At 47.4% G+C, this 13,809-nt stretch overlaps 1 protein-coding gene across 7 annotated transcripts in view; it reads left to right on the top strand.

Moving 5' to 3' along the window:
• The window catches only part of LOC107390570 (neural cell adhesion molecule L1.1), a 350,852-nt gene that overhangs the window by 56,983 nt on the left and 280,060 nt on the right, over nt 1-13,809 (top strand). For all 7 annotated transcript variants that reach the window (XM_070555506.1, XM_070555509.1, XM_070555505.1 and 4 more), the window contains 2 exons: nt 8,304-8,474; nt 13,636-13,750. In XM_070555506.1, the coding sequence (XP_070411607.1) occupies nt 8,304-8,474; nt 13,636-13,750 (286 nt within the window). The remainder of the gene's footprint in view (nt 1-8,303; nt 8,475-13,635; nt 13,751-13,809) is intronic.

Genomic DNA, 13,809 nt, shown 5'->3' with positions numbered 1-13,809 from the left:
AGTTCATTTATTCTTCGTGTCCTAACCTCAGACCCAGGTGGAAAGTTCTGGTGGAAGTGCTTATGTTTGGTTTCGTGATGTCTCTTCAGATTTCCACTTTTTATTAGTCCGACTGTTTCAGAACATATAAGGCAGACTGGCCGTACACCCGGCGGAGGTAAAATAAAGGCATAAGCTTCAATCCATTCATCTTTAAATGTCCGAATTTCATAGACCGCTTTACGTATTTTTGACAAAGCCATCTTCATTTACTCACTTGTGTTTGCAAGTCATCCTCATTTTATTAGCAAGTGTGGGCATCCAAGCTGGTTACTGAGCAAACAGCTTTAAATGAAACATCTATGTTTTTCCCCTGTGCGCGCGTGAGGTGAGTGGCGCATTACTGCCACCTGCTGTCGCTGATCTGCATAGCAGCCTGGCGCTGACAGCCACTTTAGCCGATAGGAAGCAACGTCAATAAAAAATGCTTTGAGGTCCGGACAAAACCCTCTCGGTGTCCGGATTTGGACCGGAGTCCAGGGGTTGCTGACCCCTGCTCTAGACCTTGTTTTTACCCTGAGTCTAAATGCTGACAGTGTTTGTCCTGAGGACGTTTATATTTCAGATCACCATTGCATTTTCAGCAAAGCAATGTTGGTGAAGTCTGGAGAGGCCTTAGAACCATCTCAGGTCATAAACATCAGAACTCTCTGCCTGTGAGGGATATGAGGTGGGCTAATGAACTGAATCAATTCTTTAATAGATTTGACTCAGCTACAAGGCAGACCTCAACGTCGGCTGCTGACTCTCCCACCCTCTCTACCACTGTTTCACCTCTGACCTCTCACCCCTCCTCACCTTCAGTAACAGTATCTAGTATACACTTTATGCAAGGCCCCGGCTGGTCCCTCTCTACCACACAGGTGAGGGGGGAAATGAGGAGGATAAATGGCAGGAAGGCAGCGGGTCCAGATGGTATCAGCGCATGGGTGGTCAGGTCCTGCGCGGACCAACTGTGTGAGGTAATCAGGCACCTTTTCAACCTGAGCCTGAGGCTGGGAAGAGTCCCAAAGCTCTGGAAAACATCTTGTGTAGTTCTGGTGCCAAAGACTTCACGCCCCAAGGATTTTAACAGCTACAGGCCGGTGGCTCTAACATCCCATCTGATGAAGACTCTGGAGCGGTTGGTTCTGGTTCGGCTTCGGCGCCTAGTGGGCTCTTCATTGGACCCGCTTCAGTTTGCCTATCAAACTGGCATTGGTGCTGATGATGCGGTCATCCACCTCCAGCATCAGTCGCTCGCTCACCTGGAGACTGTTGGGAGTACTGTGAGGATCATGTTTTTTGACTTCTCCAGTGCCTTCAATACCATTCTTCCCTCTGTTCTGAAGGACAAACTGGTGAATGCTGGAGTGGATCATCACTTCGCTACCTGGATTCTGGACTACCTTTCTGACCGACCACAGTATGTGAGGACTCAGGGCTGTGTGTCGGATAGTGTCGTCTGCAGCACGGGGCCCCCCCCAGGGAACGGTTCTGGCTCCGTTCCTTTTTTACAATCTATACTGCGGACTTCTCCAATAACACTACTCAGTGCTTCTTGCAGAAGTTCTCTGATGACTGTGCGATTGTAGGTCTCATCAGGGATGGGGATGACAAGGAGTACAGGAGACTGACTCAGGATTTTGTGGACTGGTGCCAGTTGAACTATCTACAGATTAATGCCAGCAAAACTAAGGAGCTGGTGGTAGACTTTCGTAGGCATAAGCATTCCTCGCTTCAACCATTGAGCATACAGGGCATGGACATTGAGACTGTGGACAGTTACAGGTACCTTGGGGTCCATTTGAACAATAAACTGGACTGGACTCATAATTCAGATGCCCTGTATAGAAAAGGGCAGAGTAGGCTGTACCTACTACGGAGACTGAGGTCATTTGGAGTTGTGGGCCCTCTCCTGAAGACCTTTTATGACTCTGTGGTGGCCTTGGCCATCTTTTATGGTGTGGTCTGCTGGGGCAGCAGCATCTCTGCGGGGGATAGGAAGAGGCTGAACAGACTGATCCGCAGGGCCAGTTCTGTTCTAGGATGCCCCCTGGACCCTGTGGAGTTGGTGAGTGACAGGAGAATAACAGCTAAACTGTCATCCCTGTTGGATAATATCTCCCATCCCATGCAGGTGACTTTGACAGCTATGAGCAGCTCCTTTAGTGGGAGACTGCGGCACCCAAGGTGTGGGACAGAGAGATTCCGGAGGTCTTTCCTCCCCACTGCTGTCAGACTTTACAACAAATCTGTTGGATGAAGTACCGTAAATCCTCTAATACAGGCCCGGGCCTGTATTTGACTCAAGCTCATCAAGCTCCAGGCCTTTATTGGAAGGAGGGCCAGTATTAGAGGCAGGCCTCTATTTCTATTTGAGCAAAATGAACTAATGGTTCGTTGGAGTTTTTGACAATTAAAATTGCGCCCACATTTTCAACGTTAAACACGTTTCTTTTAACAACGGTAGTTTCTGCTTCAGCCCTCTCCCCCCTCCCCTTGCTTCAGCCCTCTCCCCCCTCCCCCTGCTTCAGCCCTCTCCCCCTCCCCCTGCTTCAGCCCTCTCCCCCCTCCCCCTGCTTCAGCCCTCTCCCCCTCCCCCTGCTTCAGCCCTCTCCCCCCTCCCCCTGCTTCAGCCCTCTCCCCCCTCTCCCTGCTTCAGCCCTCTCCCCCCTCCCCCTGCTTCAGCCCTCTCCCCCCTCCCCCTGCGCAGCGGCCGCAAACTCACTGATGCGCCTGCAGCCTCTCGGAGTTCCTGCTGCTCTAAACATTAAAATAATTATTTCATTTTCTGTTCCTCACTTCTGATTTCCTTCAATGGTGTCTGTTTGTTGCTACCACCAGGTACAAAAACTAACTTGTTTTTATTCGACTATTTTTCTGTCCTGCCTGTTTATTATCTTCCTGCATCTCCTCTCAATCCTAAAGAAAAACTGCTACCTGGGTTCATATATATTCACCTCATGAGTTACCTTTGAACTGCAGTTCTAAAAGATCTACCGACCGCAAAAACAGCAGAGCGCTCGCTGTTTGGCGGCCGTATCAGTGATCAGTGCGTCGGAGGACAAGGTGCGCGCAGCGTCCCGCTCCACAGCATGCAGCGAAACGCATCAGGCGCAAATAAAAGACAGAAAACATTAAAGGAAATGAACCGACATGAACGATCGCGTGTTAAATTAGTTTTTGAGGTGGTGACACCTGATTGCGGCCGTGCTCAGGAGGCAGATCTACCGACTGCGAAAACAGCGGAGCGCTCCCTGCTTGCCGGCCGCATCAGTGATCTGTGCGTCGGAGGACAAGGTGATGCGCCCCGCTCCACAGCAGCGAAACACATCAGGCGCAAATAAAAGACAGAAAACATTAAAGGAAATGAACCGACATGAACGATCGCGTGTCAGTAGCTAAGGTCTGGCACAGCGCGTTGCCCCCCTGAGCGCAGGAGCTTGTCACCTGCTGATAGCAGGCTGCTGTCTTTTCCGAGGGCTGCATCTTGCCGGTCATTATCACGTGACAGCGACTAGTCGACGACAGGCATAAAAAGTCACTATAGTGAAGTCGACTAGTTCATACAACCCCTACTGCTGCTCCCCAGAGTGTTCTGCAGCATAATCAGCATGTTCTCTTTGAACTTGATAGTGTAATGACTTGGCTGGGGTTGTAAGCCAGGTGCATTCTGGGTATTGTGTTATATGTGTTTCCTATCGTTCTGTTAGTTCCTATGTGCTGATTTGCGTGTTGTGTGAGTGTTATGTAAGCCACAGGGAAGGTGATGTGTGTTCTGTGTAGCGGGTTGAATTAGCATGGTTAACTGACACCGTGACTCTGTGTGGTAGGAGCGTGATAGAGGATCGTGTCTGTAGCGTTACAAAGCGTTGAAGAAAGAGCCTAATAAAGGTCTGTGTGAACCTCTACTGCCTCCTGCTGGTGGATTTGGGGACTATAATCCTGCCGCTGGGACATCATACTTGCTTGTAACCACATCCCACCCGGCCACAATAAGAGACCGGCCATTATTTACCTTCGCTGACTCCGACACCGGCCAAAATTGGAGACCCGGCCTTTAATTGAATACCGGCCTGTATTAGAGGATTTACGGTATACTCTGTATTTCTAAGCTGTATATAGTATGGTTATTTTTTACTCCATTCTTAAGGTATAAATTATCTATTGTATTGAGCTTATTTTATCTCATTACGATCGAACTTATTGTATTTTAGTGTTTTCTTCCTCTGCTGCATAACTTTTACTTTACTTGCTTGTGGAAGAAAACCCATCTCCACGTCCATCTGCTGCACCTAAAGGATCATCTGACATCCTTTAACTCTGCAGTCAGAGACGCTAGGGTTTCCTATTTCTCCAACCTGGTGTCCCAGAGCAAAGGGAACCCCAAGGTGCTGTTTAACACTATCAGCAGCATCGTCTCTCCTGCCTCTCCTACAGCCTCCATCCACTCTGTTGCAGACTGTGAGAACTTTCTGTGTTTCTTTGTGGACAAAGTCAATAAGGTTAGATCTAGCATCTCTCCTTCAGCCTTATCGCTGCCTCTCCCGACTCCAACCAGGCCCATCATCCTAGATAGCTTTGCTCCTGTTTCTTTGCCTGAGTTAACCAAACTAGTTAACTCTATGAAGACCTCTGCATGCCCCCTCCACATCTTACCCTCATCTTTGTTTAAAAGTGCTTTTCAGTCCATCGGTCTCAGCGTGCTCTCTATAATTAATGCTTCTCTGGTCTCTGGTCAGGTCCCTGCTTACTTTAAGAACGCTGTAATCCACCTGCTTCTTAAAAAACTGAGTCTCGACCCCTCTCTCCATAGCAGCTTCAGACCCATCTCTAAACCTCCGTTCATCTCCAAGATCTTGGAAAAGGTTGTGGCTAAACAACTCACAGCTGCTCTTGATGAACAGAACATCTATGATAGCTTCCAGTCAGGTTTTCGTAGAGCTCATTCTACTGAAACAGCTCTTCTTAGGGTCTCTAATGACCTTCTGACCCACAGTGATGCAGGGGACTGTTCTCTTCTGGTCCTGCTGGACCTGACTGCAGCCTTTGACACTGTTGACCATCACCTGCTACTGGAGAGGCTCAGAGACTGGGTAGGCCTATTAGGATCTGCTCTGGAGTGGTTCTCCTCTTATCTCTCTGAGCGCTCCTTTTCTGTGGCCGTCTCCAAGTTTAGGTCCTCCACCACCTCTCTTACCCATGGTGTCCCACAAGGTTCTGTGCTGGGGCCTCTGCTCTTCCTCCTCTATCTGCTTCCTCTTCAACACATCCTGAGCTCCTTCAAAGGAATCTCCTACCATCTTTATGCAGATGACATCCAACTGTACATCTCCTTCAAGCCCCATGAGATGTCTAAGCTGCAGCTGTTACACACCTGCTTAGACTCTATCAAAACCTGGATGGTGGGAGCTTTCTTCAGCTGAATGAAGATAAGACTGAGATCCTCATCTGTGCCCCAGACAAGCTGGTTCCCAAAGTCAGAGACTCTCTTGGTCAGCTTGCTTCTCACACCAAACCCTCTGTGAGGAATCTTGACGTGACCTTTGACCCAGCTCTCACCCTGGATTCTCATGTCAGTTCTCTTGTTTGCTCTTCCTTCTTCCATCTCAGGAACATTGCTAAGCTGAGTCCCATTCTGTCCCGCTCTGAACTTGAGACAGTTCTCCACACCTTCATCTCCTCACGCTTAGACTACTGTAACTCTCTTTTCACGTGTCTGAGCAGAACCTCCCTGAACCGTCTACAGGTGGTTCAGAACGCCTGTACTCGGCTTCTGACCAAGTCCTCCAAACACACCCACATCACCCCGCTTCTCCTCCAGCTTCACTGGCTGCCAGTCAACTTCAGGGTTCATTTCAAGATCCTGGTTCTGGTCTATAGGGCCTTACATGGACAAGCACCATCTTACATTGGTGATCTTCTTAGTCCCTACACCCCCAGCAGGTCCCTGAGGTCCAGTGATCAAAGCCTACTGGTTGTGCAGCACCAGGCTAAAGGTCAAAGGTGACAGATCATCTGCTGCTGTGGCCCCCAGACTCTGGACCTCTCTCCCCCTGAGCCTGAGATCAGTGGACTCAGTGGTCTCCTTTAAAAAGCAGCTGAAGACTCACTTGTTCAAGCTGGCTTTTGTATGACCTTCTTCACCTCTCTCTCTTTATTCTGCTCTCCCCACCTATTCCACCTTCCTCAGGATCCACTGATTTCCCTCTTTCCTATTCACTCTCTCTTTCTTTACATTTTTTTTAAATCGCAATTGCTTATTTTTGCTCATTTTACATATATTTTTAAACATTTTCTAAATGCTTTTTTATATTTTTACATTTTAATTTTTTAATTTTTTGTTTTTGTTTTTGTGAAGCGCCTCATGATTTTTATCTTGAGAGGTGCTATAGAAATTATATTTTCTTCTTCTTCTTCATGCCCTGGGTGCATTTTGGGAACAGGGGTGCCTAATGGGGCCAGTGGGGGAGCTGGCTCCCTGGAGGGCTCAGGCCCCCCAGCCATTCTTCCCCATCCTCAGACATTTTCTTCCTCCTTCTCCTTCCCGTCACCACATAATTATGCACATAGGACCTTGGGGTGTGAATGAATCAGGGGGTGCATGTATGTTTTCCATTTCCTCAGTCCCGTGGCAGCCTTTAACCCAAGTTTATTTTGCACATTAAAGACCTCCACCAATGACATTCCACGCAAATTCACACTCAAGGTTGGTTTATGCTTGATGCGTCCGCGAGGTCTGCACAGCTCCGCGCGGAAAAGTTGCATCATTTTGCGTCATTTTAACAACACGCCCCTCCATCGCGCCTCCGCACGGCCCAAAATTTCCACAACGCGCACCTAGGAAATTTTCTTAACCATGCAGATGGTCAGACGCAGAAAAACATGGCGGACTGGCAAGAACTAGTATGGCAGAGGTTCGTAAATACAGACATTTGTATGATTCAGCTCTCAGAGATCACCGTGATCAACATGTTGTTAATAATTCTTGGAGAGAAGTAGCTCGCACTGTCGGAAAAGACGAGGACGCTGTTAAAATGCTGGAATGCCATGTTGTAAACAGTAATTTCTACTTCTACTATGGTGTAGTGTTGGATGCATGCCGTAGCGCTCCATGCTGCCCCCTACAGTTTGGGAGAATATTGGCTCACCGCAGAGACGAGCCGCATGAACCATAAACACTGCGAGCTGTGAAGCGCGTTCCATCCGCGAGCCGCATCACCGCACGGAAAGTAAATGCGTCAAGCATAAACCAAGCTTTAGGGCCTTGGAGGAGAGCAAACTCAGTGGCACCTGGCAGGGGGATCTTTCAGCCACACCTCAAGTTTCTTTGCCCACTTTCAATTATAATCTGCACCTAGACACTGAGGGTTGGGGGGGGGGGGGGGGGGTGGGGGGGGGGGGCTGCCGCAGAGGGAGACTTGTTGTTATTGTGTTGAAATAAACTCCTCAGTCCACCCAGATGTTTTGTGTGCGTGTGTGTGTGTGTGTGTTCTTTAAGGTGACATTTTTTTTTACCTTTTTGTACCCAAGTAAAAGTACGGGCTTTAAAAAGTACTTGGGTAAAAACATTTATGATAATGAAAATCATAAATTTATTTTGTGAAAATCTACTGAATGAGTCACTGATCTCCATCACTAAATCCATTCTACACAGTATTGTTGTTATTAGTAAAGAAAAAAAACATTATACTGGGCAAAAATTGGGGCAGCTGAAACTGTGCCCAATCTCCTTTCAGACTAAAATAATCAATGTTGGTATGAAACTGCCTCCAGTAGCTCAGAGTACACATGTCTGACCTATATCAAAGCCTGTGTTGACTACAACTAAACATTTTTGAGATTTAGTGGGCTAAAACTGACTAAATTAAATTAAAGTGCATTTTTGCTCAAATAACTAGGACTAAAACTTAGATGGCTGCCAAAAAAACACTGGTCTGAAATTGTGAATGTTGAGTTTTCATAAGCTGTAAGCCATAATCACCACAATTATAACAAACCAAAGGCTGAAACATCTGGCTTTGCATGGAAATGAGTCTAATTGATTAGTTTCACCTTCTAGGTTTACTCACTGACACAAATAAATCATATTCTATTCTACCCACAAGTTTCTGGGCATTGAGCTGAAGGATACACTGCACCCTCTAATTTAACTGTTGTTTGGAAAAGTCACAATGACATTAAATATTTGAATTGATTTGACATTAGTAGCTTTTAACATTAAGTTTTAGACCCTGCTTACAGTGTGCTGTCTTTTCTGACTGTGTGTTTGCTTTCCCCAGACATGGTCCATATTGAGCAGAGTGAGCGAGTCATTATTGGCTTGGATGGAAACTTGTACTTCTCAAATCTTCTGCTGGATGACAGCATAAATGGAACTACATGCAATGCTCATTATGTAGCAGCAAGAACCATCCTCCCTGACACCATGGTACAGCTCAGCGTCCTACCTCGTAAGTGTCTGTTCATGAAACAAGTCTTATTCGCTATGTGATGAACATTATCTGACTAAATTTTAAAATGACAGAGTCTTCACTAGTAACATGCAGACGCACACCCATCTGGAATAATCCTGATCTTTTGCAAAATAACAAAATGATGATCCTTCCGGACTGGAAAAGTAAAGGAATCCTATACCTGGAACACATATATGAAGGAGTGGACTTTAACAGAATAGTCTCCCAATTTGGAATGGATAAGAATAGCTTTTTAGAATGCCACCAAATTAAATCTGTAGTTAAACAAAAATTTAAGCTCAATAAACTAGAATTACAAACACCACCAAGGGTATTAGACTTTTATAATCTCAAACCCCCCAAACTACTGTCTAAAGTATATAAGACACTGTCCAAAATAGACGATAAAATTGCAATCCCTATTGAAAAATGGGAGGTGGATCTATCAGTTAGCTTTGACCAGAACTTCTGGTCCCAAACTTGTTTAAAAACTTTTAAAATGATCAGACACCAATTTACAATTAATTCAGTACAAAATTCTACACAGAGTACACTATACAGGTCATCGGATGTTCAAGATGGGGTTTGTGTCGTCTGACACCTGTACACTGCACAAACAACATTCCTGACAATTACATTCATGCACTGTGGTCCTGCCCACCTGTCCAGGAATTTTGGGGTAGAGTATGTGAGGATCTGTCAAAATGTCTGAAATGTCATATCCCAACCACCCCCTCTCTTTGTTTACTGGGAAACCTGGACGATGTCCCGATTGAAACATCTGTGGTTCACATGGTTCTGACTGCCATATGCATCGCTAAGAAAACTATCCTCTTGACTTGGACAAACAGAGAAAGTCTCTGCATTAACCAGTATAGAAGTCTTTTGTTAGATCATATTACACTTGATATAGCCTCTGCTTCCACTTCAGATCAATCTCTCTGGGCTCCTTTGATCGGTTCCATCACATAGCGAGGGTGGGGGGCCGTTGATGTTGTCCTGCGGGATGGTGTGGGTGGGGGGGTGTGGGGTCTGAGTTTGGAGTATCCGGATGTTCCCTGGAGGTGGGTTCACTGGGGGTGTCTGGGACTGGGGGGCCGTTGCCCCCCTCTGGAGGTGCTTGGGTTGCCTCGGGGGGTGGACTGCTGGCAGTTGTGAGTGGGGCCCCTTGGGGATCTTGGCGGCGGCCATGGGTCACTGCCTGGCAGCTGCATTGCCCCTGGGCGGGTCTGGGTGGGGGCCTGGGGTCTCGGGGTTTGGGGGTGGCCGGCCCCGTGTGGGGATCTGGGCGGGGCCTTGGGGGTCGGGTCCTGACATGTATGCTGCCGGGAAGAAGGCAGGAACACGCAGCAGTGCCTGGCCCGGGTTCGGGGGCCTCAGGTAGACCTTGGCTCCTCTGCCGTTCCATCACAGGGGAGGGGGAGGTCCAGGACTGGGAGGACCCAACCTTACCTGGATGTCCCATGTCTTATATATTCTGGACGTTGTGCAAATGCAGGGATGGGCATAGATATTCTGCTGGGGTGTGGCTGGGTTGTTGCCCTCAGACTCCGTGAGGCTCTGTAATGCTGCTGCTTTGGGCCCTGGCAGGATGGGCTGGGGTCTCCATGCCCTGGGTGGCAGTTTGACAACAGAGGTGCCTATTGGAGCCAGTAGGGGAGCTGGCTCCCTGGAGGGCTAAGCCCAACCAGCCATTCCTCCCCATCCCCGCATATTTCTCTCCTCCTGCTCCCTCACATCATCACACAAACATACACATAGGACCTTGGGGGGTGGGCAAGTCAGGGAGTGCGGGTATGGACCCCATTTCCGCATTCCTGTGGCAACCTGCCCTCCAATTTTATTTGCACCTCATACACTTCCACTGACGACATTCCACACAAACACACACTTAGGGCCTTGGGAGTGAGCACATTCAACAGCATTTGGCAGGGGGATATTTCAGCCTCCTCCCAGGTGCCGGTGCCCACTTCCAATTTTAGACCGCACTTAGACACTGATGGCTGAAGGTGTGAGTGGGGTGGTGCGGTGGCATCAGCTGGCATAGGCCGGATGATGTCCGCACTGCCCACTCACCACAGCCATGGAATACACCTCATGATCACACAACACTATATTGGAGCAGGCGGAGGGAGACTAGGGGTCTTAGCCACCTCTGTTGTTGCTAGGCTTCCTGGGGCTGGAGGCCAGGAGGGAGATCTGGCCATATGGTCGGGGTCTGGGGTGGTGGGTTGCTGTGCTCAGCGTTGGGCGGGGGAGCCTGCTCATCAGCACCCCAGCAGAAAGGGTCAAACTCTGGGAACCGGTGATGGTTGTACCCAATGTGCAGCAGTACCGGGACCAGAGTGAATAGGGTGTGTATTGGGAGCATGAGTGGGTGTCCTGCGTGCATTTTTGTAAGTTTTTGGTTGTATGTGCATGTGTGAGCATGAGGGAGGGAGTGTGTGACTGTGTTTGTGTATGACTGTATATGTCAGGTGGGGCCTTTGACTCCTCCCCTCTCCTGGAACTTCTCTTGATGATATAGATCTTTGTCCCCCCTCCCCCTGCTACACCTGGTGTGAGGGGTTGTGCCATGGTCTGCCTGAGTGTTCGTGGCAACCGGGTCTGGGGGTTTAAGATTTTGGCATCTGCCTGATAGATCCTGGTGGCTGTCTGGTGGGATCTGGGTCCCGGGTCGCTGGGTCCCGGGCTCGGCCGGCTAGGGGGTGGGAGGCTGCGGGCGGGCCTGTGGGCTTGCTGCTGATATCTCCCGGGACTCTGCCGGCTGCTGGTTGTGGCCCCCCGGGGCGATCCTCTGTGCCTCTTGAGGGGGGCAGGGGCCTTTCTGGTTGCAGTCTCCTTGGGGTTCCTGTGTTCTGGGGCAGCGCCTGGATCTCTGGGACTTGGAGCTCCCCCCGTCTCCTGCACATCTTTGGGGGGCGGATCTGTGGTCCCTCACACCCTCTATTGGACACTCTATAGAGAAACCTTACATAAACAAGCACGTGTTAGGGCTGCTCGATTATGGCAAAAATAATAATCACGATTATGGTGACTGAAATTGAGATCACGATTATTTAGGACGATTTTTCAATTTATGATGATTTAATTTGTTTTTATTCAGTCATAAAATTGCTCAGGGCACAATCAGGACAAAAATAAATAAGAAACAAGATGATCACTAAAATAACTCCTGATTCCCAGTATAAAAAGACCAATATACTTATAGCTCATAGTCTATGACCCAAGGGCTGTAGACCTTGGTTTAACTCATTTAAGTCTAACCAGTACAGACCCAAATACCAATATCTTGCAAATACTGACAGCAAGAATTATACAGTGGCATTTATAATAAATAAATGCAAATAAATTGATGTTCACAAAATGTTGCATAACATTTATTGAGTCGTGTCAAGGTGCTGTAGGAGCGTGCACTAGCACCGTGTCCTCAGAGAGATTAGTTATTAGTTATCAGCGTGAGGAACTTATTTCTACCTTATTTATAAACTGTTATTTACAAGTCCATCAGTTAATGTAATAATTGTCCCAACCACAGCTGCACCCCCCACCCCCCAACCCGGTCTCACAGCAATCGGGCAAGCTGCACGTGTGTTTAGCACGCCGCACGCGCACATTTAGCTATTTTTAGTTGCTCAGGAGTCCGCAGGTACGGTGTGTGTGTCACTCACTCTGGTTAATCCAACAAGCAGCCGGCTCAGAGAGCCGTTTCTTTAGCGACTGACACATCACTACATCATTCCCTTTCCTAATGTCCTGAAGAACGGTCCAGAGCGCAGGCGGAGTGTTTAGCTAACCTGCAGGAAATGTCGACGACAGTTATCCAGAAAGTAGCTAAGGGTTACCAGAGATGTTTCTGAGGTGTTCGCTAGGTACTTTTAGGATTAAAAAGTCAAGAAGGGGGTCTGAAAAGCTGCTAGAAATAGCGTCAAAGTCGCTAAGTTGGCAACACTGGGAGGAGCGCTTCATTTGCAACTCAGGGCAGCGCAAGTGGGAGGAGCAAATAATCGGCTTGTTTTGTTCTTTATAATCGTTCAAAACTCAGATCGTAATCGTGATTAAAATTCGATTAATTGAGCAGCCCTACGTGTACACACACAGGTGCTCACATGGTGCTCTCAAAAGTATGGGCTTGGGCACGTTAAACACAGGTCTTAAGACTATGGTGGGCACTTAATGCACTGTGATTTATTATCGTGATTTTTCAGTTAAGCAATGTTGATTATATATTTTTTCATCAAGTTGACGGTGATAGCTAGATCTTGTTGTATTGTTGTTGTGTCCCATTTTTTGTGTCCTTTTGCTTTTTTTTTTGTCTTTTTCTGCAGGTCTAGAAGCAGACTCTTGTTCATTATTTATTATTGTGGAACCCCCCCCTCCTCTCTCCCCACCTTTTCTTTTCCTTTCTCTTTCACCTCTGTCTCCGTGTCTGGTCGGAATTACAAAGCATTCAACAACAATAACAATAAAGTTTTAAGTATCAGGCGTGACATTAAAAGCAGACGCTTTAATGCTCCACCTGAGAGTAAATCTGTAAGGCTTGTCACCAGCATTCAGACATCAGTTCTGCTTGCTTCACAGCCAGACAGGACACGGTAGAAAAAAAAAAAAAAGAAGAGGAGCCAGTTAAGGTAGCTTTGGCATCTAGTTAGGATACCTCCTGGACGCCTTCCTGGTGAGGTTTTCTGGGCACGTCCAACAGGAAGGAGACCCAGGACACGCTAAAGGGATTACATTTCTCTGCAAGCCAGGGAACGTCTTGGGATCCCAGCATTCAAAAAATAAAAAAACAGGATCACCATTGTTTGGTTTAAATGCTATATACCAAAACTGCAATACTGAACTGTAATTTAACAAGATATCCTACGAGCATTCTAAATAGCTTATTGCATAGAAAACAATAAGAGCTTCCATAGTACTTGGACCTCTCCACAACTAAATCAAGTCAACATAAAATCAGAAAGCACAAAATGAGTCCCGAAAAGCTCAGTGAGATCAGAGGGAGCTAAACCTATGATGAATTTAAAAACAAACAATAAATCTTACACCTGACACTATAAAAGACTGGAAGCTAGTGAGGTGACATTCAAACTGCTGCAATGTGTTCTCTCCTGTGCAATATAGTATTTATACCAACAATTTCTCTCTTCCTTTCTAGGTAATGATGTGACTCAAGGTAGAAGACCACGTCTTGTTCGACCCAGTGGCTCACACACCTCAGTGCTGGCCCTTCGAGGCCAAAGCATCACACTTGAGTGTATTCCCGAGGGCCTGTAAGGATCTCATTGTTTTAGACTAGGAGTTTGTGGAGACGTTTTTTTTTAATTATTTG

Source organism: Nothobranchius furzeri, chromosome 10, assembly GCF_043380555.1.
Source record: "Nothobranchius furzeri strain GRZ-AD chromosome 10, NfurGRZ-RIMD1, whole genome shotgun sequence".
NCBI classification, from domain to species: Eukaryota; Metazoa; Chordata; class Actinopteri; order Cyprinodontiformes; family Nothobranchiidae; genus Nothobranchius; species Nothobranchius furzeri.
Note: the sequence above shows the minus strand (reverse complement) of the source record. Positions and strands in the feature narration are given on the sequence as shown.